Source organism: Stegostoma tigrinum, chromosome 12, assembly GCF_030684315.1.
Source record: "Stegostoma tigrinum isolate sSteTig4 chromosome 12, sSteTig4.hap1, whole genome shotgun sequence".
NCBI classification, from domain to species: Eukaryota; Metazoa; Chordata; class Chondrichthyes; order Orectolobiformes; family Stegostomatidae; genus Stegostoma; species Stegostoma tigrinum.
Window position 1 is genome coordinate 34,802,858 of NC_081365.1, and position 27,635 is coordinate 34,830,492.

The 27,635-nt window shown below is 38.4% G+C and overlaps 1 protein-coding gene across 1 annotated transcript in view; it reads left to right on the plus strand.

Moving 5' to 3' along the window:
- The window catches only part of gpr156 (G protein-coupled receptor 156), a 34,584-nt gene extending 7,498 nt beyond the window's left edge, over positions 1-27,086 (plus strand). Inside the window, exons 2-7 of the mRNA XM_048540736.2 lie at positions 620-730; positions 10,977-11,102; positions 11,236-11,331; positions 15,615-15,851; positions 21,542-21,703; positions 22,927-27,086. Of these exons, the coding sequence (XP_048396693.1) occupies positions 620-730; positions 10,977-11,102; positions 11,236-11,331; positions 15,615-15,851; positions 21,542-21,703; positions 22,927-24,333 (2,139 nt within the window). The 3' untranslated portion in view covers positions 24,334-27,086. The remainder of the gene's footprint in view (positions 1-619; positions 731-10,976; positions 11,103-11,235; positions 11,332-15,614; positions 15,852-21,541; positions 21,704-22,926) is intronic.
- The last annotated feature ends 549 nt before the right edge of the window (positions 27,087-27,635 follow it).

Genomic DNA, 27,635 nt, shown 5'->3' on the forward strand with positions numbered 1-27,635 from the left:
AATCACCTATTTGATGTAAAACCAGATATTTTGACACTCCGTTAATCCGACATCACCTATAATTCTTTATAGTAAATTTGCTTCTGACATTTTATTTATAAATTCTAATGACTTGAAAAATACATTAAAACATTGACAGTGCACCTTACAGCAGTTGAGACACCCAAGGACATGATATTAATTATGTTATGTATGCAAAATAATGTTTTGTAGTGAAATGATTGGATTTTTATTACTTGTATATACTTATTTTATTCCAGCTGTCCATCATTACCATAAAAGGTGTACTTTTGCAGTGACAATAAAATACTTACTTCAGATCTCTGTAGTGTGTAGAACGAACTGCCAGAGGAAACTTTGGAGGCTGGTACAATTACAACATTTAAAAGGCATCTGGTTTGGTATATGAATAGGAAGGGTTTAGAGGGATATGGATCTAATGCTGTCAAATGGGAATAGATTAATTTAGGATACCTCATCAGCATGGACGAGTTAGACCGAAGGGTTTGCTTCTGTGTTGTATATCTCTATGACTCTATGTGTATTCAAATGATTTTAGTCTTGCCACCATTAATTTTGATGTGTTTTGTTGAACACAAATGTTTATTTTGAATTACAGATTCGCATATGGATGCTCTGCTTAGGAACCTCACTGGCATTTGGGCCCATATTGGGAAAGACGTGGCGACTGTACAAAGTTTTTGGTCAGCGTGTCCCTGAGAAGAGAGTGGTAAGCAAACATATGAACCTTCGTGATCTGTGCCTCACCCAACTTCTCTTTATATTTATGAAGCAAAGTCAGAAGAAGGAGAAATGAGAAGAAGCCATACTTCATGATTTTATCTCACAAACATTGGCAGTGGATGCTGTTATTGGGCTGAAAGGAGTATTAATTAAATTTTGTTTTGCTTGCAGCACAGGCAGACCGTAACATTTAAAGGACACACAGATCATATGTGTTTAGACAAAGTGAGGCATACACGGCTGCATGGGAGGTGTACAAAAGCAAGATCAACATTAGATTTGAAATTCAAGGGGTCCATTCAACAGTCTGGTAACAGCTGGAAAGAAGCTATTGTTGAACCTAGGCCCGAAACATAAGCCTTCCTGCTCTTCTGATGCTGCTTGGCCTGCTGTGCTCATCCAGCTCTACACTTTCTACTGTCTCTGTTCTTGAACCTGTTGGTATTATATGTGTTTAAGCTTGTGCATCTTCTGTCTGACAGAAGAAGTTGGAAGAGAGTATTATTGGAGTGGGAGGGGTCTTTGATTATATTGCCTGCCTTCCATGGAATCCATGGATGGAAGGTTGGCTTTTGTGATGGTCTGGGCCGTGTTCACAACTTCCTGTAGTTTCTTACAGTCCTGCCAGGACAGTTTCTATAACAAGCTGTGAAGTACCCAGATAGAATGCTTTCTATGGTCCATCTGTAAAAGTTGGTGAGAGTCCTTATGGACATGCTGAATTTCTTAAGTCTCCTCAGGAAGAAGAGGTGTTGTTGTGCCTTCTTGACCATCACATCTACGTAGGAGGACAAAGACAGATGGTTTATTATTGTCACTCTTATAACATGACGCTCTTGACTTTCTCCACCTCAGTTCCATTGATGTAGATAGGGGCATGTTCTCCTCATTTTTCCCTGAAGCCAATGATCAGTTCTCTAGTTTTGCTTACATTGGGGGGAGAGATTTGTTATTGCTGCATCATGACACCAAACATTCTATCTCCTTCGTGTATTCTGACCTGTCATTGTTTGATATCTGGCCTATAAACGGCGGTGTTGTCAGCGAACTTGTAGATGGGTTTGGATGAAATTTGGCTACACAGCTGTGAGTGTACAGGGAATCCAGTGGGGGGCTGAGTACGCATCCTCACAGGGCACCGGTTTTGAGAATTATTATGGAGGAGATGCTGTTGTCTATCTTCGTGGATTGCAGTTTGTGGGTTCAGAAGCTGAGGATTTAATTACAGAGAGTTGAGCCAAGATCTAGGTCACAGAGTTTACAGATTAGTTTGGTTGGGATTATAGTGTTGTAGGGGAGCTGTAGTTGATAAGTAGATGCCTGACATATATATCCTTCTTATCCAGATGTTCCAGGGCTGAGTGTAGGGCCAGGGAAATGACATCTGCTGTGGAACTGCTGTGCCAGTAGGCAAATTGCAAGGGATTGAGGCAGGCTGTTGAGATGACCCATGGCTAACCTCTCAAAACATTTCATAATTATAGAGATCAGAGCCACTGGGTGGTAGTTGTTGAGGCAAACTGCATTCGTTTTTCTTCTGGTACTGATGTAATGGTGGTCTTCTTGAAGCGGGTGAATACCTTTGATTTTAGCAAGGAGAAGTTAAAGATGTCAGTGAATACTCCTGCCAGCTGGTCCACACAGGATTTGTGTGCATGGCCATGACTCCATCTGGGCCTGTCCCATTCTTCCTGTTCACTCTTAAGAAAGCTGATCTGATATCTGCAGCAGTGGCATAGGGAACAAGTGCAAGCAGGACTGATAGAGCAGATGACACAATTTCACTGGCTTCTCCTACAACTAGAAAGGCTTCATTTTATGTTTGGGGCTATGGGAACAAAGTGAGTGACCTTCAGTGTATTCCTTCTCATCTCCAATAGTCTTTCAACCTTCCTCTCATTTGCATAATTAATCACATCTCTTCAACTACTGAGTTACCTGCCCAAAGCTGAGATCCAGCTCCCCTCCCTAAAGACAGCTGGTTAAACTCCACTTGATTTAATCTCATTACACACCTTAATGTCTCCAGTCTGGAAATGTATTGGTGGGCAGATGTTATTTGAGCACACCAAGACTCATTCTAGTACAGTATCTTCAAACTTCTGTCAAAGTAGACTGTTTGGACTAATAAAACAATTTTCTTACTACTCAGTGTTTGATGTCTCAGGAAGATATTTATATTTATGCTTTTGTTCACACATTTGTAGCTCAGCATTCTTAAAATATTTTTATTCAACCTGTTCGATATATCCCACCTTAGGGACAGGTGGGACTTGAACCTGGACCTTCTGGCCCAAAGGTAGGGACATTACTATTCTTACATTATTTATTAATCAAGAAAATTCTGAAACCCAGAAATACTTTGATTCAAGTCCCACCTGTTCCTAAGGTGGGATATATCGATCAGATTGAGTAAAAATATTTTAAGAATGCCGAACTGCAAATGTGTGAACAAAAGCATAGATATAAACATCTTCCTGAGACACCAAACAGTGAGCAGTAAGAAAATTGTTTTATTAGTCCAAACATTCTATCTTCAAACTTCTCCCAAAGTACTGTACTAGAATGAGAGGGTGAGGTTTATTTGTTTTGCCAATAGGCTTATTTGGGTTCATGGATGTGAATGCGTTAGAATTGGTCACAGAGGGGAGACATCAGAGGTAGGCTCTTTACTCAGAGTGGTAGGGGTGTGGAATGCATTGCCAGAGAGAGTAGTGGAGTCGGCCTCATTAGGGGCATTTAAGTGTCTATTAGATTGGCGTATGGATGCTAGTATAAGGTACGGGGGGGGGGGGGGGCGGCGGTTAGATAGACCTTAGGTTTTGGTTAAAAGTTCAGCGCAACATCGTGGACTGAAGGGCCTGTACTGTGCTGTACTGTTCTATGTTCTATGTATGATTAACTTCGATTGTTTCCCTCAGTAAAACACAAGTGGAGATAATTGATTCAAATCTTTACAGATTGATTTTCAAAATCAAACTAATATTAATATTCTTATTAGATAATGGGAACTGCAGATGCTGGAGAATCCGAGATAACAAAGTGTGGAGCTGGATGAATACAGTAGGCCAAGCAGCATCTTAGGAGCACAAAAGCTTTTGTGCTCCTAAGATGCTGCTTGGCCTGCTGTGTTCATCCAGCTCCACACTTTGTTGTCTTAATATTCTTATTAATTCAGTTCACTGCAAAACAAAAAATATTTTTAACAGGCAAGCAATCAAGTGACTGTCATTTCAGTTCTTGTCCCTATTGCTCTCACACTTACGTTTACAAAGAATTGTCTACAAATTTTACCTCAGTAAGCTGTTTCTTGGGTGTAAGTAATTTGAAACTTTTGCTTACAAGTCTGAGACATTGGATCTGTCACAGGTAGACAGGGTGGTGAAGGCGGCATTTGGTACACTTGCTTTTATTGATCAGTGTATTCAGTATGTCAATTGTGAAGTTATGTCGTGGTTGTGCAGGACATTGGTCAAGCCACTTTTAGAATATTGTGTTCAATTCTGGTCTCCGAACTATAGGAACAATGTTGTTGGACCTGAAAGGGTTCAGAAAATATTTATAAGCATGTTGCCAGGATTGGAAGATTTGAGCTATAGGGTGAGGTTGAATAGGTGAGACTTTCTTCCCTGGGCATTGGAGACTGAGGGGTGACCTTATAGAGGTTTATAAAATCATGAGGAGCATGGATAGGGTAAATACACAAGGTCTTTTTCCAAGGGTAAGGGAGTCCAAAGCATAGGGCATAAGTTTAACATTAAAAGTGAAAGATTTAAAAGCGACGAAAGGAAAAGTTTTTTTTATATGCAGCAGGTGGAGTATGTATGGAATGAACTGCCAGAGACAGTGGTCGAGGCTGGTACAATAGCAACATTTAAAAGGCATCTGGCTGCATATGAACATAAATAGGTTCTCTAGCCAACTTTCTCTTTCCTCCAGCTTGGTGTGCTTTGGTAATTATAGAATACAAAATAAATATGCAAAGATCAAGTATATTTACTAGCTTTTCTTTCATACTTGCACCTTGATCATTCCCTGTGAATGTTAGCTCTTTCAAGGTCTGGAAACAAGTCTTGATTTTCAAAATTATGAAGAAAAGTAGTGAAAACATCCAAATTCAAAAGAAAATACTTCAGCACAATAGCTTGTTGCAGTGAAACATCCTTGGAAGTCAGGTGCACTGAATTAATCAAATGTAGCTTACGCTTACAGCTCCAGGCAAAATATCAAGTCTAAGCACAGGCTTATGGAAAGGCTGATGAACATCTTCTGAATTAAAGTCTTTACTGAGCAATTAAGGACCTACAGGACAAATCAGTGAATAATTTGAAAATGTTGGCAATTTATAGACTGCAAAATATTCTAGAGTTTTTTTAAAGAGACTTGTAGGGAATCTGTGACCAAACTCTGCAATTGCAAAGCAACAATGCAAAGTGTCGCACTGTGACATCTTTAGCACTATGAACCCTCTCAAAAATGTTGCCAAAAGTAATAACAGATTCTGCTATTACTGTTTCTTCATAAATTTTTCATGAAGTCTGTACATTTGCTTCATTGAACAGATACCGTGTAATTATTCAGTAGATTAAGTCTAAGCTAATTTGATTATGCAGGTCCAATAATCAAAAGAAATATTAGTCTTTGCAGTTGACTGTAGAGTAACGAGACTCTGTTGAACGTATACTGATGATACCCACATCACATACTTATTTAAAGGGAACTGGACACCAGAGTCGTTCGTGTGTGTGTGTTCGTGTGTGTGTGTGTGTGTGACTAAACTGTAAATAACATTCTTACAGAAAGTACCTTGGACTCAAGGAACAGTACTTCATTAATTAATTAGAGTTAGTCCCTGCACACTTACACATGGTGTTGCAGAAAAGGCATCAAAAAAATGAAAGCAGACAATGAATTCAGTTATTGAAGTGAATATCATGGTCAGGAAGGAGGGGTAAAATCTTTCAAGACACACCAGGTCATCAGGGCACAGCAGAGGTCTGACAAGTGGACCTGGAAACCAGATAGCAGTACCAATCCTAAGCAGCAGGCAGTGGAACAAACAACCACAGTTGAAGGATCAGGTCTACAGCTGAAATTAATTCAAAAGGTTAACAAGATTGCAGAGGCTTTCATGGGTACGAAAGACGGCCTCAACCATGATCTTGGGCTCATGTCACACTACATGTAACCCCACCACATTGTTCTGTATCTGTAAAATCTTCCTTACTGTCCTGTTTTGACACTATCATCTTGGTAACTTGTTATGATCTTTCTACTATAATTAGTTTGCAGAGTTTTGGAATACTTGTTACTTTGGATAAACGCTTCAGCATGCAACTCTTACCCCTGTCATGTTATTCTAGCCATTTGGTTTATCTTCAGCACCATTTTATTTTTTATTTTTTGTAATTACCTCCCTGCCTCAATTAATCAGATCGTAGGTCATCCCTTCACTTGCTCTTCAACTAGTGACCCTTTATTGACATTGTCTGACACTTTTGACCACCTGCAGAGATTTGTTATTCACCCTGTTGATGCACCACTCACTGTCTGTATGATCTTTTGATCTTTTTGCCTATAAATTCTGTGCCAATGCGTTTTTCTTCACTTCACCCGATTGCTTGTGATTTCAAATAAACCTGTTGGACTGTGAGTTGGTGTCATGTGACTTCTGAGCTTAAAGATAAACAGAGATTTTTCACCACCAAGAAACATTACCGAGCTTCAAAGATTCCTGAGGACGGTGAACCAGGTAGGTCATTTTTAACCGTATTTAACATAGGGAAATAAGCCTTTGAAACAGCTACTAATGACCACATGATTGGGGACAGTACTTTTTCAGGAGTAGAAAGATGAAAAGCATAGACTCCGTTTCTAGATTGCTTATGATACAGAACACAATATGCCACGATTGAAAAGGAAAGTTTAGCAACAATATGGGCATATCAAAAGTCTCTAGATTAATTAATGGGTTTATAGTTCGTTAGCAAACAAACCATAAATGTCTAAATACAAAAGAAGTAGTCAAGATGCTGCCGAGAATTCATTAGACAACTGAGGCAATCAGGTCTGACTCAACAACTAAATATGTGCAGGTCGACTACCAAATGACTGTAGATACACTGTTGAGAATACTAGTACAACTAAAGAATCTGTGGACTACGTGCAAAAGATTGAAGCCCAAATGTCAGCAGTCACGGAATATTTATTGGCTACAGAAGAAAAACTGCAATAAATTTGAAAAGTACAAGAACATGATGAAACTGTATTCAGATAAAGAAATACTAAGTCAATGAAATTTCCCTTCCCTGTTGTGGCATGAACAACTGTACAAGTGTTGGGAAAATATGGAGGGAATAGAAAATTAGTATCTAGAGCCTGAGAATTTTCTTTACTACTTTCTCACCATTTTAAAATAATTATTTCAGAGTCTTGCCATTGGGAAGCGACTACCTTCTTTTTATGCCTTTACATCTCATTAAGGTGCCATATCCAATTCTTCTTTCCTTCCCTGATAAACTAAGCAGAAAAATTTCCTGAGATAGTGGGAACTGCCGATGCTGGAGATAACACGGTTTGAGGCTGGATGAACACAGCAGGCCAGGCAGCAGAGGAGGAGAAAAGTTCTGAAAAAGGGTCCCAACCCAAAATGTCAAGCTTTCCTGTTCCTCTGATGCTGCTTGGCCTGCTGTGTTCATCTAGCCTCACACCGTGTTTTCGCAGAAAAATTTCCTGTGTGTAAATAAGGGCAGATACCTGGGGGCTGTAGCTTACTGAATGCTGGTCCCTGCGATCATGCAGGAAGCCTGTAACAGTGGAGAGAAGGCAGAGGTGCCAGTGTTTCTGTTAATAATGACAATTTTAGTCCATGAGAAGCATGCAGAATGGCAAAGATTAAATGATGTGGAGGTGCCAGTATTGGACTGGGATCGACAAGGTCAAAAATCACACTACACCAGGTTGTAATCCAACAGATTTATTTGAAGACACAAGCTTCAGGAGTCTCATTCCTTCTTCAGGTGGCCTTGTGAATGAGTGATAGCAGTGGAAAGATGGTGTCACTTAGTCTTGTGGAATACAGAACATCAATGATTATCTTTCTGCTGAGCTGGGTGTTCCACTTCACCAGGGACACCATCGTGATCCAGGCTGCATTATCGGTCCAGACTGCAATAGTCTTCTGTCATTGCCTCCTGCAGTGTTTTGCAGGAAAAAGGACTGCCTTCCTCTTAAATCTATCCAAGGTCTCTAGATCTCTGCTTTTGATTCAGGTTGCAAGATTTCCTTTCCTCTGGGCCTTGTTTTGAACTCAGAGACTCAGCAACCACATTGTGAGGGATCATTCCTGACTTACAGCATCTGCAGTATTGTGCTGCTAGTTTTTAAACATTGTGCCAGCGGTGTAAATGTCAGGCCAGCCAGGCAGTGATGAGCACCTCCATCTCTCTGGCCATTCAATTGCCCAGGAATGAGTCAGGTTACATGTCTAAAGAGGTAATGAGTGGAAGGTTGCAAGAGAAACATCACTCAAAGCAATGGAGACCCACCATGAATCTTACCTGATAAAAACACTAACTGAAATTGGGAGAGTTCCATTGGAAGACTAGTCAGAATAGACACGTAATACTGTCAGCTACATCAATATTTCAAGCAGCCTAGGCTTGTGCCTAGGCACTGTGATTCATAATTTGCTAGTGTTCAATGAGAGATTATTAATACTAACAGCACTTAGACCTGAAACTTTTTAAGAGAATTCATCAACATAATTTGCGCATTACAAGGCTGTGTCAGAGAATACAACAGGCAGCGTGGTGGCCAGGGATTACATAGAAAAAGTAACCAATAATTGCATTGTGTGTGTGTGGTGGTCAGCCAAAAGAAAGAAAGAACCACTATCATCATCATCTTTTCCATCAAAGTCATGGGAACACTTGAGAATGGATTTATTTGCACCCAGAGGAAGATCTTTGTTGTTATTATTGATCCACCTCAAGTATGGATCTATGTAAACTGTCTATATAAGATCAGTACAGAACTACCACGCAAGAAAATCTTGCCAAATACATGGCATTCTGAACAGTGTTGTCTAAGACACTAGTCCATGTTTTGCAAATTAGCAGTTCAAGATGATGGCAGGTGAATATGGTTTTATTCATGTCCCAAGTTCACTCCACTCATCTTGAATGAATACAGGAGTATTGTGAACAGCTTGTGAATTTCAGCATAATTGAATAAAACAAAAATTTAAATCTTGCAAAATTAAGTTAAAATTGTCACTGCTACAGATTTATCACTGTTAATGTTATTGATGGATAGGGGTTTGAGAACATAACTTCCATCTCTGTCTCAGAAGCTACAGCCAAACATCCCTGTGAACAATCATAACTGAAATGGTGTGAAGATGAGCAAAGAGACAACCAGGCTGGAAACTACAAAACACAATTGCTAGCACAGTAAAGTCCAGGGACAGAGTATGGGCAAGAGATCAACAGAGAAGAGGAATTACCATAGAAAAAAAACACCAAGATCATATATGGTTCAAAAAGATCAAGGGATGAGGTCCACAAAAACCAAACTAAATTACTTTTAACACTATATCAAGACAATGACTGAATGCTTTTTTTGAATATACTATAATATTTGTATTTCCAGATGTAGAACATAGAACATAGAACATTACAGCACAGCACAGGCCCTTCAGCCCTCGATGTTGTGCCGACCTGTCATACTGATCTCAAGCCCATCTAACCTACACTATTCCATGTACATCCATATGCTTGTCCTATGATGATTTAAATGTACCTAAAAGTTGGCGAATCTAGTCTTCAAGTTGGTGATTCCAACTTTGTACGGGCATCCAGGAATTTTAATTATGTAGAATTACAAAGTCAGAGTCATACAGCATGGAAGGAGGCCCTCAGTCCAACTAGTCCACGTTGAAAAAAAAATCCCAAAATAAACTAATCCCATTTGTCTGCCCCTGGCCCAAGTCCCTCCAAACCTTTCCTATTTGTGCACTTATCCAAATGTCTTTTAAATGTTGTAATTGTACCCACATCCACCATTTCCTCAAGAAGTCCATTCCACATGCAAACCACCCTCTGTGTAAAACATTCGCCTCTTGTGTCTTTTTGAAATCTCTCTCCTCTTACCTTAAAAATATACCTAAAAATAGTCTTGAAATCCCCCATCTTAGGAAAAAGACAATTACCATTAACTCTATCTAAACATTTCATTATTTTATAAACATTTCTCAGGTCATCTCTTAACCTCCTATGCTCCAGTGGAAAAAAAGTCCCAGACTATCCAGCCTTTCTTTATAACTCAAACCTTCCATACCCAACAACACCTTGGTGAATCTCTTCTGAGCCCTCTCCAGCTTGATTATATCCTCCCAACTGGGTGACTAGAACTGGACACAGTATTCGAGAAGAGGACTCACCAATATCCTGTACAACCTCAACTTGACATCCCAACTCCAATACTCAAAGGACTGAGAAATGACGGCAAGCGTGCCAAATGCATTTTTAACCATCCTGTCTTTTCGTAACACAAACTTCAATGAGTTGTGTAACTGCACCCCTCTGTTCTACAGTACTACCCAAGACCCTACTATTAATTGTATAAGCCCTACCCTTGTCTGTTGTACCAAAATGTAATACCTCACATTTATCTTTATTAATGTTCTAGCAAACAGATCTAATCATTTGTGATTACTCTCATTTTTGTGGTCTTTAAATGTCCATTTATGGCAGGAATTACTTTCAAAATGTGTTTTAATGAACAGCTGCACTACCATGGCGACTACAGCGATGGTGCTGTAAAGCTGGAAATTTGGAAGAATCACAGTGGTACAAGCGCTACACAACCTAGCAATCCTGGACCTTTGATTCCCTCATTGTAACTGTTTGCTTATAGTTTTTGACAAAAATTTCAGAAAAATCAAAAAGAGTGAAGATTATATACTTTTTAGTCAATGGCCTTTAAAATTACTAATTGTAACTGCAGATGTTTTTATATCCATGGTGTTTTTTTTAGCCGTTAAGAATAGTTTTCTTTGCAAGTTTAGTTGCTCTTAACTTTAGTGAAGCCTTGAAATATCTTTCATTCACTCTGTTCATGAATTAAACAAACCAATTATAATTTCATGTTGCAGTTTACTGTCTGAGCCAAGTGATTGAGGTTTTGCTAATTTCCACGATGTAATGAACCAAATCTGCCTTCCTTTCCAGATTATCAAAGACATTCAATTACTGGGGCTGGTAGCTGGAGTGGTTGCTTTGGATATGCTGATTCTGGCAACATGGAGCATTGTTGACCCATTGCAGTGTACACAATCCTTAAATGCAGGAGTGAGGGTAAAACAAACTTTTAATTGTGAAGCTTTTAGTTTCTCTTTTCTCCTGCAAAATAATTTGTTTTGCTTTAATATTAATCAATCAATCTCCTTTGATATTGAACAGAAATTGTATTGTTTTCTTCATTCCTCAGGCAGTTGAAAAATATCTTTCCTACTCCATTACAATCATGAAATGTTGTGTTTCTCGGTACACAGAAATCTGGATAATTCTTATTTTACTCCTAAAGGTATTAATTGTTATTTCTTCACTTAGTAAATTTTGGTTTGTAAAGATCAACGTCATTACCTATCCTTCTTATCCTTGGTAGGACGTGTCACAGCAGCTCTGACAACACTTCACTTCATTTATTGGGTCATTTTTTGAGCAAAAGGCTAAAATAGCTGCCACTGACATCAAAACAATTGTGTATTATGGACTTGAGTCAGATGTAATCTAAATAAGGGCAGATGGCAGGCTGTGTCTTTTGGATATTATTGAAACAGTCAGGTTTTGATCAGGGTCCCAACCCGAAACATCAACTTTCCTGCTCCTCTGATGCTGCCTGGCCTGCTATTTTCCTCCAGCTCCACACTGCTATCTCTGACTTCAGCATCGGCAGTTCTTACTATCTCCAGGTTTTGATAATATCTTGCAACAGTTATGGTGAGTTATTTTCTTCTGGCTCTGACTACAATCCCCAATTTATTCAATTTCACGTTATGACGTCATGGAATTTGAATGCCTCAGCATGACTGCTGGTTTGCTTCTATAACTATTGCATTATTTCTTTTCAACCTTAATGATCTTTTGACTCTCCATCTTGATTACAATCAAATAGTGGCCTTGTCAATGGTCATTTCCAATGAATAAATTTTCTTTAAAATAAAACTTGCATTTTTAAACTAAATTTCATGTTAAGGCAGTTTGGACGGTAGTAGACCTATCATTCACAAAAGTGAATATAAATGGCAAATATTCTTATGCACTGCATCCAAAGCATATCCAACTAGACGGTATCAAGGTGGTCGCTCTCTTCTGCAGAACAGGAATATTCCTGAGAACGAGGCTTATTTTCTCTATTACCAAACATGTCCTTAAACCATTCTTCCCTCCACTTTTACTTTCAACAAGCACAATTAACTTATGGACTTTTGTCACTAAGACTGGGACTGAGCATTTAACTGTCCTGTGTTTCTCTTCCCACATCTGCCTTCTCCTCATCCACCAAACCAAACTTTACCATTGGTTTTAACACTTCACTTGTATATCTTCATGACGTCTCACAGTTCATCTTGTCATGCCCTTGACTATATCAAACCAAATAGCCGACCATCCAGCCTTCCTTCTTGACCCTTTTGACAGTGTATACCATTATAAACTGGTTAGGTCCCTTGGTTGTTATCCCCTGTTCTGGATGTCAGTTTGCTCGCTGAGCTGGAAGATTAGTTTTCAGACGTTTTGTCACCATTCTAGGTAACATCATCAGTGAGCCTCCGACGAAGCCTATCCCCTGTTATTGTTATTGTTATCCCTTGTTTCCAACAACAACATCATCACCCCTTTCTTGATATAGAACATCACAGCACAAGAGGCCATTTCATCCAGCATGTCCATTTTGGCTCTTGCAAGGGACCATTCATATATATTACCATTTCCCCCATCCTCTTCCCACATCCCTCGTCTTCAGGAATCTCTTGTGGGCTATTGTCCATCTCTGAAATCTGTCAAACATATTTGTTGCAAAATATGGCCTCCCTTTGCAACACCTCCAGATTCAGATTTTTCCAATCATTTCCTGTCCCTGACATATCACTAAAACAGCTCTAACCAAAATCACAAATGACAGCCCTTTGACTGAGGTGCTTTGTCCTTCCTTGAACACTCAGAATTCTTCAAAATGGTTAATGGTGCCATTTTTGTTCCTCTATTTCGCAACGTACTAAGACTACCCTCACTTAGTTTCATTGTTAGCTATCTAGTTCTAGGTACTGCATGAAAGCAGTGGGTTCACTTCTGCCCATTCCATTAACTCAAGGTGCCCACGAATCAAGTCATGCCATACTCTTCTTCCACTGGCTCCAAATTTTAAAATTCTTATCCTTTTGTTTGTTTACAATCCTTTAATGAGCTTATCCCCTTAATTCTGTAATCACCTGGACCCCTAGAGCTGTACCTCTCTCCCCTTTATACTGACATAGATGACTGTTCATTTTATTGTTTAGGCCAGACTCCAGTTTTACTTCTTTCCACAAAGCTTGTTCAACTTCCAGTGTCCAACTGCTTCTCCGACATCTACTCAATAGATGAACCATAATTTCCTCAACATAAATAGTGGGGAGACTAAAGCTATCCTCTGGAACTGCCTTAGTGTCCATATACTAGCCCAAGATTCCAACTCTTGTCTCTGGCTGTTTTTTCTTGCATATTTGCAATTCCAGCATTGTACCTAACCAGAGCTAAACTTCTGATCCTTATTCTCTTTCAGAAAGTCATCTATGACCACCTCCATAACTTCATCCTATACGCTGCTGAAAATCTCATCCTTACTTGTTAGCTATCTAGTTCTAGGTACAGCATCAAAGCAGTGGGTTCACTTCTGCCCATTCCATTAGCTCAAGGTGCCCTGACATTTTTCCAGTTCCATTTCTCAGCGGTTTGTAAAGAGTCTAATTCAATGTGTTTGCTGATGGAGTTCCGGTTGGAATACCAGTCCTCCAGGAATTCCCTGGCGTGTCTCTGTTTGGCTTGTGCTATTATCTATGTGTTGTCCAGTCAAATTTGTGTCTTTTGTTATCCAGGTGTAATGAGACAAGTGAGAATTGGTTGTGTCTCTTGGTGGCTAGTTGATGTTCGTGTATCTGTATTGTCAATTTTCTTCCAGTTTGGCAGACTTTTTCATAGTCCTTGCATGGTATTTTGCATGGTATTACACTGGTTTTACTGGTTTTAGGTATGGGATCCTTTACATTTCTAAGTAGCTGTTCTGGAATGGTTGTCGGTTTGTGGGCTACTCTGATACCTAGGGACCCGAATCGTCTTGTGGTTATGTCTGGAATGTCTTTGATGTTTGGTAGGGTGATAAGTGCGTATGGTTATGTAGTATCATCCTGTTGTGGTCTGTCTCAGGAGGTAACGATGAATTGTGTATTTTAAGTATCCATTCCTTTTGAAGACTCTGTATAGAATGCTCCTGTTTCGCTTTTTGTAGTTCTGGGTTGCTGCCATGTGTTGTGGCTCATTTATCAACAAACACATTGAATTAGACCCTATGCACAAAACACTGAGAAACAGAACCAGAAGAATGATCAGAGGTGTAGATAGAGTGGTGAGCCACAGACTTCTTCCTAGGGTGGAGGTAGCTATTTTGAGGTGGCATAATTTTAAAGTGAGTGGAGGTAGATATAGGGGAGACGTCAGAGGTAGGTTCTTTACACAGAGTGGTAGGGTTGTGGAATGTATTGCCAGAGAGGGTAGTGGAGTCGGCCTCCACTAGGGGCATTTAAGCAGCTATTAGATGGGCATATGGATGGTAGTGTAAGGTAAGGGTGGATGTTAGATAGACCTTAGGATTGGGGTAAAAGTTCAGCACAACATCATGGGCCTGTACGGTGGTGTACTGTTCTACGTTCTATTGTTCTAATACCAACCACCCCAGTGAACCGAGTCATATAAATGACAAGTGGGATTTAACACCAACACTTCAGAGGGATACTGACGATGTTACCTAGCAGGGTGATGAAATACTTACAACCAAACCCAAACCCACTGAATCAGCGAGCACGTCCACAACTTCATCCACCACCCAGCAACAAATCTTCTTGAAGATTTTAGGCCGACATTCTGTCCAAGACGAACACATCCATTCTCATCCAATTGTTTATTTCCCTTCCTAGTCTACCCCTCCAGTTCTCTGTATCTCATTCGACCTCATCCTCTGGACTCTTAGCTCTTCCAGTCTTGGCTTTTAATGCATCCTCTTCCTCCCTTTGTTTCACCATTAATGGCTGTTCCTTGAGCTCTGGACATCCTTGACTAAGCTATTCAATCAACCTCTCCTACATTAAAGCTCTTTGTAAAATATCATCATTTGGCTTTGCATCCATCAATTTCTGATAATGCTTCAGAAGCAATTCAGGAAGTATTTTGAATTAAAGATGTTATATAAATGAATGTTGTATTAAGTGTAATCAGAATTTAATTTTTTATTCCTGTTAACATGTCTTAAGCAAGAACTCTGTCTTACTCCTATTATCTCATGCCACTTCATGCTTCAAATTAATCTTTGCTTAATCTGCATCTCTTGTCCCTATTCACCTCTCAACTATCTTTTTGCTTTGTGGCTCAGCCTCCAGTTGTTCCGTATTGTTTGATGTTGACAACATGCATCTCTGCCACAATGACTTGTTGAAATTCTCTGGGTAAGCTAGTTAATAGGTTTTCGTTTTTAAAAAATGTTTTGATTGAATAGTTTTGTTGCATGGTTTTTTTATTTACAAGTTACTTACAGCTATTGTAATTTTCTAAACACAGGGAAGTCTTCTGTTCTATGGCACATACCTAGCTGGTTTAACCAGCAATGTTAGCTGTCCGCCTGTAAACCAAACTGTCACCATCATGGTAGGAGTTTATCTGATCATGTTTACTGCAGGAATAATCATTCCCACTATCAGATTCCTCAGCACCTGGCCCAATCTTTCCTATGGTATCACATCTGGAGGAATATTCCTATGTACCTCAACTATCAACTGTCTCATCTTTATCCCTCAGGTAAGAGAAACGTGAAGAATTCAAACATGTTTAGAATGATAGCATTTATTAACTAACAGAAGAATTGAAAATGATGCATTACCATTTCTTTCACTTCTGCATAACATTTGAAATTTTGTCCATGCTACTGATTCCATTGCCCTTCCTAAATTGTCCAGGTGGTGAAACTGAATGTGTTACTGAACCTGCTACTGGATTCAAAACCAGTATTCTGGATTCTCCAAACTCTCTCTTTTCATCACAGAAAAATTCCATGCAAAATCTCTCGCAACTTTGTTTTTTCATTCCTCGACTGCACATTACCTACTGAGAATGTCATCCAAAGCTATGGGATATCTTTTTATATTTGCGTTGATGACAATCTCGTTCTCACCACATCCTTTAACTCCATGACCACATCAATGTTGTCTGGTATCTAGTTATTATGAGTCACAATCTCTTCCAATTGAGCATTGGAATAGCTAAAGATATTAATTTCCTCCTTCCCAAACTATAATATGTTACTGACTACACTACCTTCCCAGATGCTGAGACTAGTGCAAATCTTAAAATAGAAGTTCCCAGAGCTGAGGTTCAGAGTACACATCCTATCAAAGCAGGTTTTTCCACTTCCATCTCTTTTGTGGTTAAGTCTCTAATTCATATCCTCTCTTTCCAGCTTGTGTATATCAAAGGACAGGATACTTGGGTGCAGTATACTTCTCACCATTGTGTTAGAGCTTAGTTTGTGTCATACACAGATGCTATCCCATGGAGAACAAAGCTTCATTCCTTTGCAGTGCTTAGTATTGAACTTCAGCCATGCCAAACAAAGGTTACTGTTTCTCTATAGAGATAGTTTCTCTATATTTTGAGAGAAAATTAGATTAGAAAGTGCTCCACAACAGTAGCTTTGGTGCTCCTAAAAGCCAACCAAAGACTTATTTGTCATTTAAAACATTGGCAATCCACCTGCCTTCTCAACATCAAGAGCTTGAAGCATGAGGAGAGCAACCCATTCAAAATAGAATTACCCATGTAATTTTAAAGGCCTTTTAAGCATCAAACAGACATCTATCAGTTCCTTAACAAAAGTGGAACTCAGAGTGCGCACATGTTAAATCCAGGGCCTGAATCCTGTGTCCTTGTCCATGAGGTGTTTGGTGGGGGAGGAGGGTGCATTTAATCAGGTGGGACAGTGCTAGGTAGGATTAAATTCATGGCAGGAAAGTCCATGAATGGATTTTACATATTACTGCTGATTGATATCCTTAAAATGGTCAATTAATAGATTAGAAAAACATATTTGTGAATGATCGGAAGTGGAAAATGGAACAGTTTTGACATCACTGGGTTGGAGAGAGATTTATCATATGATTTCTTGGGAAATGTGTTGAGGAGAACTTTAGGTTATTTGCTATTTACTGGAAAAGCACAAAAATTTGAACAACTGCGTTGACCAATGCATTTTAAAAAAAAGAGATGAAAGATCACTACTTTAACTTTAGTTGCCAGACAAACAGAATGAGATCGAAGAGGCCTTGTGCTGAAGGTTGCTCAGCAGCAGCCTCTGTACTTTTTGGGTTTGTTTGCCAAAGGCATAAAACATAGAACAGGACATAGAACACGATGTAGTGCTGAACTTTTACCCTAAACCGAAGGCCTATCTAACCTCCACCCTTGCCTATCTAATAGCTGTTTAAATGTCCCTAATGAGGCCTACGCCACTAGCCTCTCCAGCAACCACTCTAAGAACCTACCTCTGGCGTCTCCCCTATATCAACTTCTGCTCAATTTAAAACAATGCCACCTCTTAAGTTACCTCCAACCAAGGAAAAAGTTTCTGGCTGTCCACTCTATACCTCTGATCATTTCGTACACACCTTCTTCTGCTAACTATGATTGAGCCACTGTGCTCTTTCATTCAAAACAGATGTATAACAGTTGCAATGCATGCATTTCATTCATTCCTTAAATATTAACCAGTCTACCCACTGTCATGCCTTTTAATTAAGTTACTCAGTCTCAAACCCAACTCACCACTCATACCTGGGTAAGTTTCCTTGGTTTAGGTTTAGTACTTAGATTCTAAACTTAGATTGCATGGTTTACTTTACATCATAATGAAGAATTCTATCACCTTAGGGTCACTTTTTCCCCCCAAAGGACTTCTCACAACAAGATTATCAATTAAACCTTTCTCACTGCAGAAAGTCAAATCTGGAATAGTCTATTCTCTAGGTGGCTCTTCAACGAAATGGTCTAAGACAAAATCTTGTACATATTCCAGGAATTCATCCACCATAGTATTACTACAAACGTGTTTTGCCTAGTCTATACGCAGATTAAATCACACACAATACTCCAGCTACCTTCTTGCATGCATCTTTAATTTGGGAGTGAGAAAAGGACCTCCAAACTGGAAATACCAAATTTCATCTCTTCTGAAGGTGGGAATTGGGAAAAAGCTGGTGGTTGCTGGACAGCTTTGCAAGGAAAGAAGTTACGTCTCTCAATGTATTTGTGAATCCTGAAAGCTTCAACTATCAGGATTCCCAGTTGAATCTAAACTTTGGTCCAGGATCTTCAATTGCTCTGCAACCAAACATCATTCATATCTCATTGACAAGAAACCGAAAGTAATTAGGAGAAGTCAAACGATTCTATCTTTTGCACTTGAATCCTTGGCCTATAGGGTGTTTGTTCATTTTTGCTTATTTTTCTCATTCATAATACCTTTGCAGAGCTTCACTGTCATGTCCTGCCTGTGTATAAATGTATGTTTGGGATATGTTTGCACTGCTACTATGGAGTACCAGTGGTGGAGCGAATGAATGTGGTGCCAATCAAGTAGGTTTTCTTGTCTTGTCTAGTGTAGAGTGTTGTTGGAGCTGCAATCTGCCAGGCAAGTACAGACTTTTCCATCACACTTTTGATTTGTGCCTTGTCGATGGTGAACAGGCTTTGGGGGTTCAAGAGGTGAATTACTTAAAGATTTCTAGCCTTTGATCTGGCTGGCTTCTCGCCTGCTGGGGGATGTTTATTGCCTGGAAGTTGTGTGGCGTGAATGTCGCTATACCAATATCAGTGTTTTATATTTTATACATTGTCCCCTCTTCGAGGATTTTTTAAAGGCTTCAAAACATCAATTTATACAGTACAATCTAGGATATTTAATTGCTTGTCTTTGTAAAAGAGCTTCAGCACCGTCATGAGGTCAGTAGGGTATTTTACCACAGAGAGAATTTTATTTTTTATGAAATTGCTAATGACTAGAATTGATGCTTTGTACTGTGGCAGGTTTTTCCTGTCTGCACCATTGTACAGTCTTATTAGCATACAGCTGCTATGGCTTATGGCTGTTATCCAGCCTACATGCTAGATACATCTTATCACCTCCCAGCTGAATGCACAAAACTCCTTTGAAAGAACACAAAGGGCCACATACTAATTCTTTTCACACCATCATAAGAACATCAATTTCCTTCTTCTGTTTTATAAGTCATTCCTCAATTGTCATTCTGAAAGTTTGTAAAAACTGAAAATATCATTCATTTTGCCAAAAAGTGTTATTCAAGCATTGTGCTGAATAGGAATATTAAAAAAATCCACAATTGAACGTGAACCTAGTGGAACAGTATTGTATTCTGCCATGTAATTAAAGAAAAGGAACATCCACCAAACATTTGCACTGCTTTTGTACCCTTGAAGCCAAAAGATTTTATGGCACAATGGCAGCAATGAAAGAGGCAATTATATGGTTACATTTTGATATTCAAATCTGGAGAATTGTCCTTTGAGATGTGAGTTGAATTTTTGCCTCTTAAAAGTAAAGCTCGTCCAAAGGACTAAATGAGAGATGTGTAGGTCATGTTTTAAATTACCCTCCAACTATTCCTGGTGCATGCTACTTTCATCATATGAGAAACTTAGTGGGTTGCAAACTAATGCTCAGTTAAAGTAACATCAAATTTGCTACTTAAGTAAAAACCGCAAGAACTGCAGATGCTGCAAATCTGGAACAAAAACAGAGGTTGCTGGACAAGTTTAGCAGGTCTGGCAGCATCTGTGAAGAAAAAAAACAATTCTGAGGAAGGCTCACCTGACCTGAAACATTAACTCTGATTTTTTCATCACAGATGCTGCCAGACCTGCTGAGCTGTTCCAGTAACCTCTATTTTTGTTGCTACTTCAGTGTCTGCTACAAAATCAAATTTCTGCTTTTACATTTCATGTGTACTAGTGTGGGTTCCTGAAGGCTGTGAGAACCTTGCAAGGTTAGTTAGTTTGTGAACTTTGCAAAGCCTGCTGTAGAGCTAGAAACATCACACAGATGCACTACACCAGTTCAACAAAATAAATGACAGCCATTCGCTTGTTCATTTCTCAAGGCAATGCCTTCTCTAATAAAAGTCAATGGGCCTGCTTTAAAATATAAGTAAAGTCTGGCAGTTTACTGCCAACCATCATTAACTGGTGCATCTCCATGGCAATATCTACCAGAGTTCACTTGGCAACAAATCTCTACTCTCCTCTCTTGTTGGTTTTCCCCTTAAACTGGCACTCTTGTGAGTTGTCCTAAAGCGTGCAAGGCAAACAGCTTCAACAAGATGTTTTTTTTAAAAGCAATACTCAAGTTCTGTACTACTAAAAGAATAAATATGATGCTTTATTACAGTGCAATAACTTGGTCTTTGTCCAAAGTGGTTTGTCAGTGCCTGTTTGATTACAGGGTATAGGAGATGGGTGGTTGAGATGTAAGGGTTAAAGCTTAACAATCATGAATTTAACTGCCAACAAATGAGTTGTTGCCAAACAGTTAGGCCTTCTAACCTGCCAATCTCACCATATTCCAACCGCTGTAGTCCTCCAGTCCTGCTTTGGAAAGCAGCATCCCTGGCAGTGGTATACTGATAATGTCACTCAAATAGCAATCCAGAACTCCAGGCTAGTGTACTGGGGACATTATAAAATTCTATCATGGCAGATCATGAAATCTAAATTCAAATAAAAATCTGAAATAAAAAGATGGCCTAATGGTAACCACTGTCAATTGTCAATTTTAAAACAAAATCTGCTCCATTAATGTCCTTGGTGGAGGGAAATCTACCAACCTTATCTGTTCTGGCCTACATGTGATTCCATAAGTCTGACTGACTCGTAACTGCCCCCTGAGCAAGTTAGAGTGGGTAATAAATGCTTGGCCTAGCTAGTACATGCCCATATCCATCATTTAAAAAAAAAGATTCCAGCTGTACTCAACATCTGGGCCAGTGTCAAGAAATAGCTCTTATTCTCCATGTTTTCTCTATCCAATTTGACATAGTAAAATTTTTATTTAAATGGATAACTTATTTCTAAAATATTCAAGTGTTTACCTTCAGGATCGCTATATTGTATTTTAAATTGTAAGCCATGAGGCAACCTCATATAGGATGATAAGATTCTATATTCATGATTCTTGACTGAGCATTGTTAGAAACAACATTATAGTTTAAGACTGCAGGAACAGAAAATAGTGTAGCCTCAAATTTTATAGCACCTGTGATAGCAACTGTCAATGTTCACCATTCCTGCTCCTCTGAATGAAACAGCAACTTCTGGATTCCGTATATTTGCAATTAAACTTTGAATATAGATCATCTTTGTTTCATACATAACTTTCAATAAATTCCTAAAAATCCAAATTAATTATTGAGTTCTGTCAACAGGTCAGACAGTGGAAGCAATTTGAGGAAGAATTAAACGTTACTCCAAATCAGATGGCCAAATATTTCAACAGTCCAAGCAAGAGCTTTCGGTCCATGTACAGTGATGACCAGATCTATTACCTGCTTGGAGAAAATAACTCCATGAAACGACTCCTCACTGAGGTAGTACAGTAATATATAATGCAAACAATTTGACTTGAAGATATATTAATGAGTTACTGAAGATTAGTAAAGATATGGATTTATAGGAATATCTTTATACTGTGGGGCTGATAATGCTATTAGATGCAACAAAGCAGTAGCACTTTGGTGTCTTCTCCTGGAATAAAGACTATTCTTGTTGTTGCACATTATATTCAATGTTCACAAACTACAGCCAATCCCAAATCACATGTGAAAAGTTCTGTTTTAAAAGCTAAATTTGATTCGAACATCTGAGCGGATCCAAATCTGATCCCAATATGCTTATCACCTGGTGAAGCAATGGTACATGAACAAGGAATAGTGGATGCTGCAGGACACCCAGACAAATATGGATAATAAAAATCAAGAAACACAACGCAGGCTCAATCACAGATATTGTGAAAATAGAAAATATTATTTCTGTCAGAACACTTTCTCTTCAATGTGATGAAAGGAAAACTAGATGCTGCTATGTCTTTCACTGTTTTTCAGTTCATCTGTAATAAAAGACAGGAACAGAAGTGTAGAAATTAGACCAGTTAGTCTGCTTCACCTTTCAGTCTGATCATAGCTGTCTTGGTTGTAGTCTTAACTCAAGTTTGTTTTCTGCAGACACTACCTCCTCTCAGCAACTTTTCTTTTACTATTTCAGTGTCAGCAGCTAGCTACCATATACTCAGTCCCTTAATCCAAATTATTGATAGGGATTATAAATAGTTGAGGTCCCAGCACTAACTTCTGTGCACTCCATTACTACTTGCCAACCTGAGGATCACTTATCCCTATTTTCTTCTTCCAGTTAGCTAACCAGTTACTGTCTACATTACATGCTCTTCTCTAGTTCAGCAAACCTTGGTGTGACATCTTATTAAATGCTTTTGAAAAGGCAGGTACACACCTATTGGTCTCCTCTATTCACTGTTGCTGTTACATTTTCAAAAAACTCTTCTAGATTAGTTAAACATGACTTCCCTTTCACCATATTGTTCTGCTTGATTGTATGTGTTTTTCTAAGTATCCTGTCAAAACCTCCTTAAAATTATGATTTAAGCATTTTCTTTATGCTACATGGAGAAATCGGTTTGGTAAATTGTTTCACTAATTGTAGAAGCATTTTCATCAATTATTCCTACTGAACAAAAAAGAAACAAAGATTACAAGATTGTCTCCAACTGTAATATGTTTTTCTTTCTCTCCTATAGAAAAATGCAGTAATTGAAAGTCTGCAGGAACAGGTTAATAATGTGAAGGATAAATTGGTGCATTTAATGACACCAGATTGCACAGAAGAGCTGAAGGATTACATCTCCACAACAGGATCCAAGACAGCACATCACCCTTTGATTAATTTTGAGGTTAAAGGTCATAACACAGCAACAAAAGATTCAGAAAGTGAAAAGTCTTTGTCAGACAGACAGACAAATCTGGATCAGACCTTTGGTTCACAGCAAGACCATAAACCTGTGTCACTGCAAAGTAACTTCCACCAAATCATGGGAGATTCTACAAATCAACTGGACTCAACTTTGTATCCACAAAGGCCAGAAGATGTTGTAAATTATCAGAATTTTACTAGAAGTGTTCTGAACCACCTAGGACATCCAGAAAATTCTGAGATTAATCTAGATGATTTTTCCAATTCATGTGATACCTCAGAAATAGCTTCAGAAGTTCAGATAAACGACTGTGTGAAAATGACTCCACAACCAATAGATCAGATCCTGGTCTCCTCTGCAATCCATCCATCAGTTAGATCCAGGACGATTGAATGTGCTTCTGTCAAGGATCCAAGAAAAATGATTAAAAACAATTATGTGAGCAGTGAGAAGCTGCAAGAAATTCTACAAGAGCTAAATGTTAATGCTGTCACCTCAATCTGCTCACCAGAGAGACCAAGACGAATGCTCCAGAATTTTTCACTTGAACAGTGTACCCGGAGAGTAGAGCAATTAAAACATTGCTATCATAGTATTTCTCCATATATAGTGAGGCAGAGGAGGCCACCTTTCTATTCAATAACTGGTACACCTTCCCATTATTTTCCACACTCAACAACTCAACAGACTAAATGCCGAGTTAATGAAAATATAAGTAGGGATACAATTTCTGAGACTAGTCGACTAGAATGCATTCACCAGAAAAGATTAACTGATGAAAACAGATCTACAAGTCTCTCAGCAACCCTAAGCTCAGCAAAGAAACTGGATGCACTATCTGACAGCTATCAACTGTATGGCAAAAAAGACCAAAAAAATGGCTGCATAAGCTGTTCAGCTTTAGAAGGGAAACACATTATGAAGCCACATTCAGACCTGGATTTAAAGAAAGCACACTTATGCTTGGAAGAAAGCGAAGTAGCTGGTAAAGAAGGCTCTTTTCAAACTTACCAGTATGATTACTCAGATTCAGAATCAAGCAGTTCAGATGAAACATTTTGCTGTTACCACAGGGCATGCTGTGAAGTATGCTGTCGAGGCTCATACAATTCAAGTATTTCAGAAACCTCAGACAGTGAGCAATATAATCTATCATTCATTTGGTCACAAAAACATTTTCGTAATCATCCACTTGTTAATTTTAAAGAGGACTTAGAACCCACGTTTGTATGACCAATTCAAAGAACTTGGAAGATAGTCACATGCACCACATAAATTCTGCTTTGTCTGTGAGATTATCTTTTCTGTTTTTAGTAGCTCACTCTGTTCCTTTTATAACGGGGGAGAGTGAATGACTCGATTACTGGGATGACCTTCCCTATTTGTATGGCTGGTTTTGATAAAATTACTCAAAATTAATGCTTAAATGTAAACAAACACTAAGATCACTCTATACAGAAAAGTACAAATTTATCCAATGGTTCAAAAACACTTGCCACCTGCAATTGTAATCTCGCTCCCTGAAATATAAATTGTTTTATATTTAAAGAAAGAAATTTCATTTAGCTTCATAGGAGATTGACCATCTATTGCCAAGTTTCAGACTTCTATTGAGGACCTTTGACAACACTGTCAGTTTTTAACCAAATGAGACAGATACTAAATAAACATAGATTGATCGCAGAAATTTTAAGATGGCGGAATCATATTGCCCCTTCTTTACAAATACAAATGATTTTTTCTCTGAAGTCACTTACCTGTTGAACTTAGGATAACCAGAACATGAAAGCCCTATTATAACTATACATAGCTGGAAACTTCCACGAAACCTTTGGTGTACTTAAAAGAATATATTATGGTACTTTATCAGCAGATTAGGTTTTTTTAAAATTTGAACTTTTGCTTGACGTAAAATGTTGCTTTGATGTCATACAATCTAAGGTTTATTATTTTAAAAAACTATAACATTTTCCATTACAGTATACTGCTGTGATCTATTCGCTAAAAATAAGAGCTTGACAGGTTCTACCTAAGTGTGCATTAATGTTGTTAACCTTTGTTTATGAATTACTCTACAGAGCATCAGACACAGATTGAATTAGCTATATAAGCATCTATTTATTCTCCCAATTCAGTGCATCTTGCAAAACTAAAAACTTAATATGGAATTATTTTTTCATCAAAGGATGCATTAGAAAATAAAAACTAATCTAATACGTCATTGAATAGTCACAAAAAATAGGTGCAAGAATAGGCCATTCAGCCCCTTGAACAGGTCCAACATTCAGTAAGGTCATACCTAGTTTTATTGTGACTTTAACTTCACTTTTCTGCCTGAATCTCTAATCCTCGATTCCCTTGTCAATCAGAATTCTGTCAAACTCAGTCTGAAATATATTCAATTATCCCGTTTCCAAAGTGGTCTATGGAAGGAATTTCAAACACTAATATCCCACTCAAGAGAAGAAATTCCTTAGCGTCACCACCTTAAATGGGAGACGTCATATTTTAACCAGTGCCATGTAACTCTGGATCCTCAACCCCCACCAAGATGAAATATTCTCTCAGCATCTATCTTGTCAGACACTCTTAGAATCTTATGTTTAAACAAGATCACCATTGTACTTCCTAGTAAATCTTTGCCTTGTAAGTCTTCCCAAGATGTATCACCTCACACTGTAAAATTAAATTCCATTTGCCACTATTCAGCCCATCGGATCTACTTAGCTATATTGTCCTGTCACCTAAGACTTTCCTCCTTACTATTTGCCACACCAATTTTCATATCATCTACAAACCTGAGCATTCTTTCTACATTCATGTCCAGATTAATAATGACCACAGCAAACAGCAAAGAAACAGCATCAAAACGTGTAGTACACCACTAGTCACCAGTCACAAGTTATGAAATATCTCCTTGAATATCTGCCACTGTTTATCTACTATCTTACATTTTAACCTATTTACCAGTCCACTTTAGCCAATCTGTTTTCATATTCTTGTAATTGACTTAAAAGTTTAAGTCACTATTTATGGATTTACATATCTCACTTTCAAACGGAATGCGAAATTTCATCAGGTTTTGATCAATCTTGCCTTGAGGATCCTTTACTATGAGGGCTTTAATTAATCCTATCGCATTACACAAAATCAGATCCATTAGTAAGATTGAGTATTAATAATTCCAATAGCACACATCCAATCCCAAAATAGCTGAGGTAGTTTTTGGAACCTGCCTCTTCTTTTCATATATGATATGATATCATGGTATAATGATTAACAAACTTCAGACATTTAGGACATTACATGATGAGACAGAGAGTTGTTGAGAATTGTAACAGTAACCACACCGTAGCCGACATAATACCACAAAAAGTTGAACATGGTTTCCTTGCTTTTACATTTGATGAAAGCAAAATGTCCGGAAGAGAATGAAGTGAAAAGGCAAATTGAGAAGAGCACATAGCCATTTTACATGCTATCACAATTGAATTTCATTTTCAATCATTTCTCTGATAAGACACAGAATACAATTTGTCCTTTTTAGTGCATATTTTAACTTATTTATCATTAAAAGATAAGTCACTTCTAGATACGTGTTTCCTCATTCTGAAGAATTTAATCATTTTAAATATACTTTCATTATTTCTTTTCCCCAAAAGAGCTAATTCCTGTTCCCAGTATTTTATTATTCAGTCATCTATCCATATATTAGCCTACTCTGCTAACCTATCTTTGAATTCCCTGAATCTACCCCCAGAATAACATGCCTTTTTCCCTAATTTGGTCTCATGGAAAACAAGTGTTGATACAACCCTTCCTAAGTCAGGTATAGCCGTATAAATAAATTGGAAACAGAGGCTCAATGAATCCACCAATGAAAAGTGAAAACCTGAAAATGCAACTTTTGTTGTCACACCGTTCTTTGTTCTGTCAGTGAATTAAAAACTAACATTTTTCTAGTTTTTTGCACCACAACATCAACAGTAGGCTGGAAACTAGTACATTACCTTGTCTTAATGAGTGTGATTGGAGATAAAGTAATAAAATGGAAGTGTGTTCTAACAATCTGTAAATTGTTTGTGAATTATTACATATTATGTGTTGTACTCATCTGACTTTTAAAATGCCACAAAACAAATTTATGAAACGAAGAATTGAACTGAGTACCCTAACCAGTCTCGTGAGGCAGTCAGCTGTTGCTAAAATGCCCTAAAGTCCTATGATGGTCTTAGAAACCTGTCCCAACATTAATATCCATATCAACTTTGGACTGTTATGGTTCAATTTAATTTTAACATAAATCATAGAGGACCAACACTCAGTTTGCTTAAAACAGAGATGCGAAACACGAAAACAAAAATTACTGGGGAAACGCAACCTCAGAAAAGGAGAAAATGGAACCTGTCTTGGAGCAAGTATGTTTATTCTAAGATAATAAAATGTGAGGCTGGATGAACACAGCAGGCCAAGCAGCATCTCAGGAGCACAAAAGCTGACGTTTCGGGCCTAGACCCTTCATCAGAGAGGGGGAT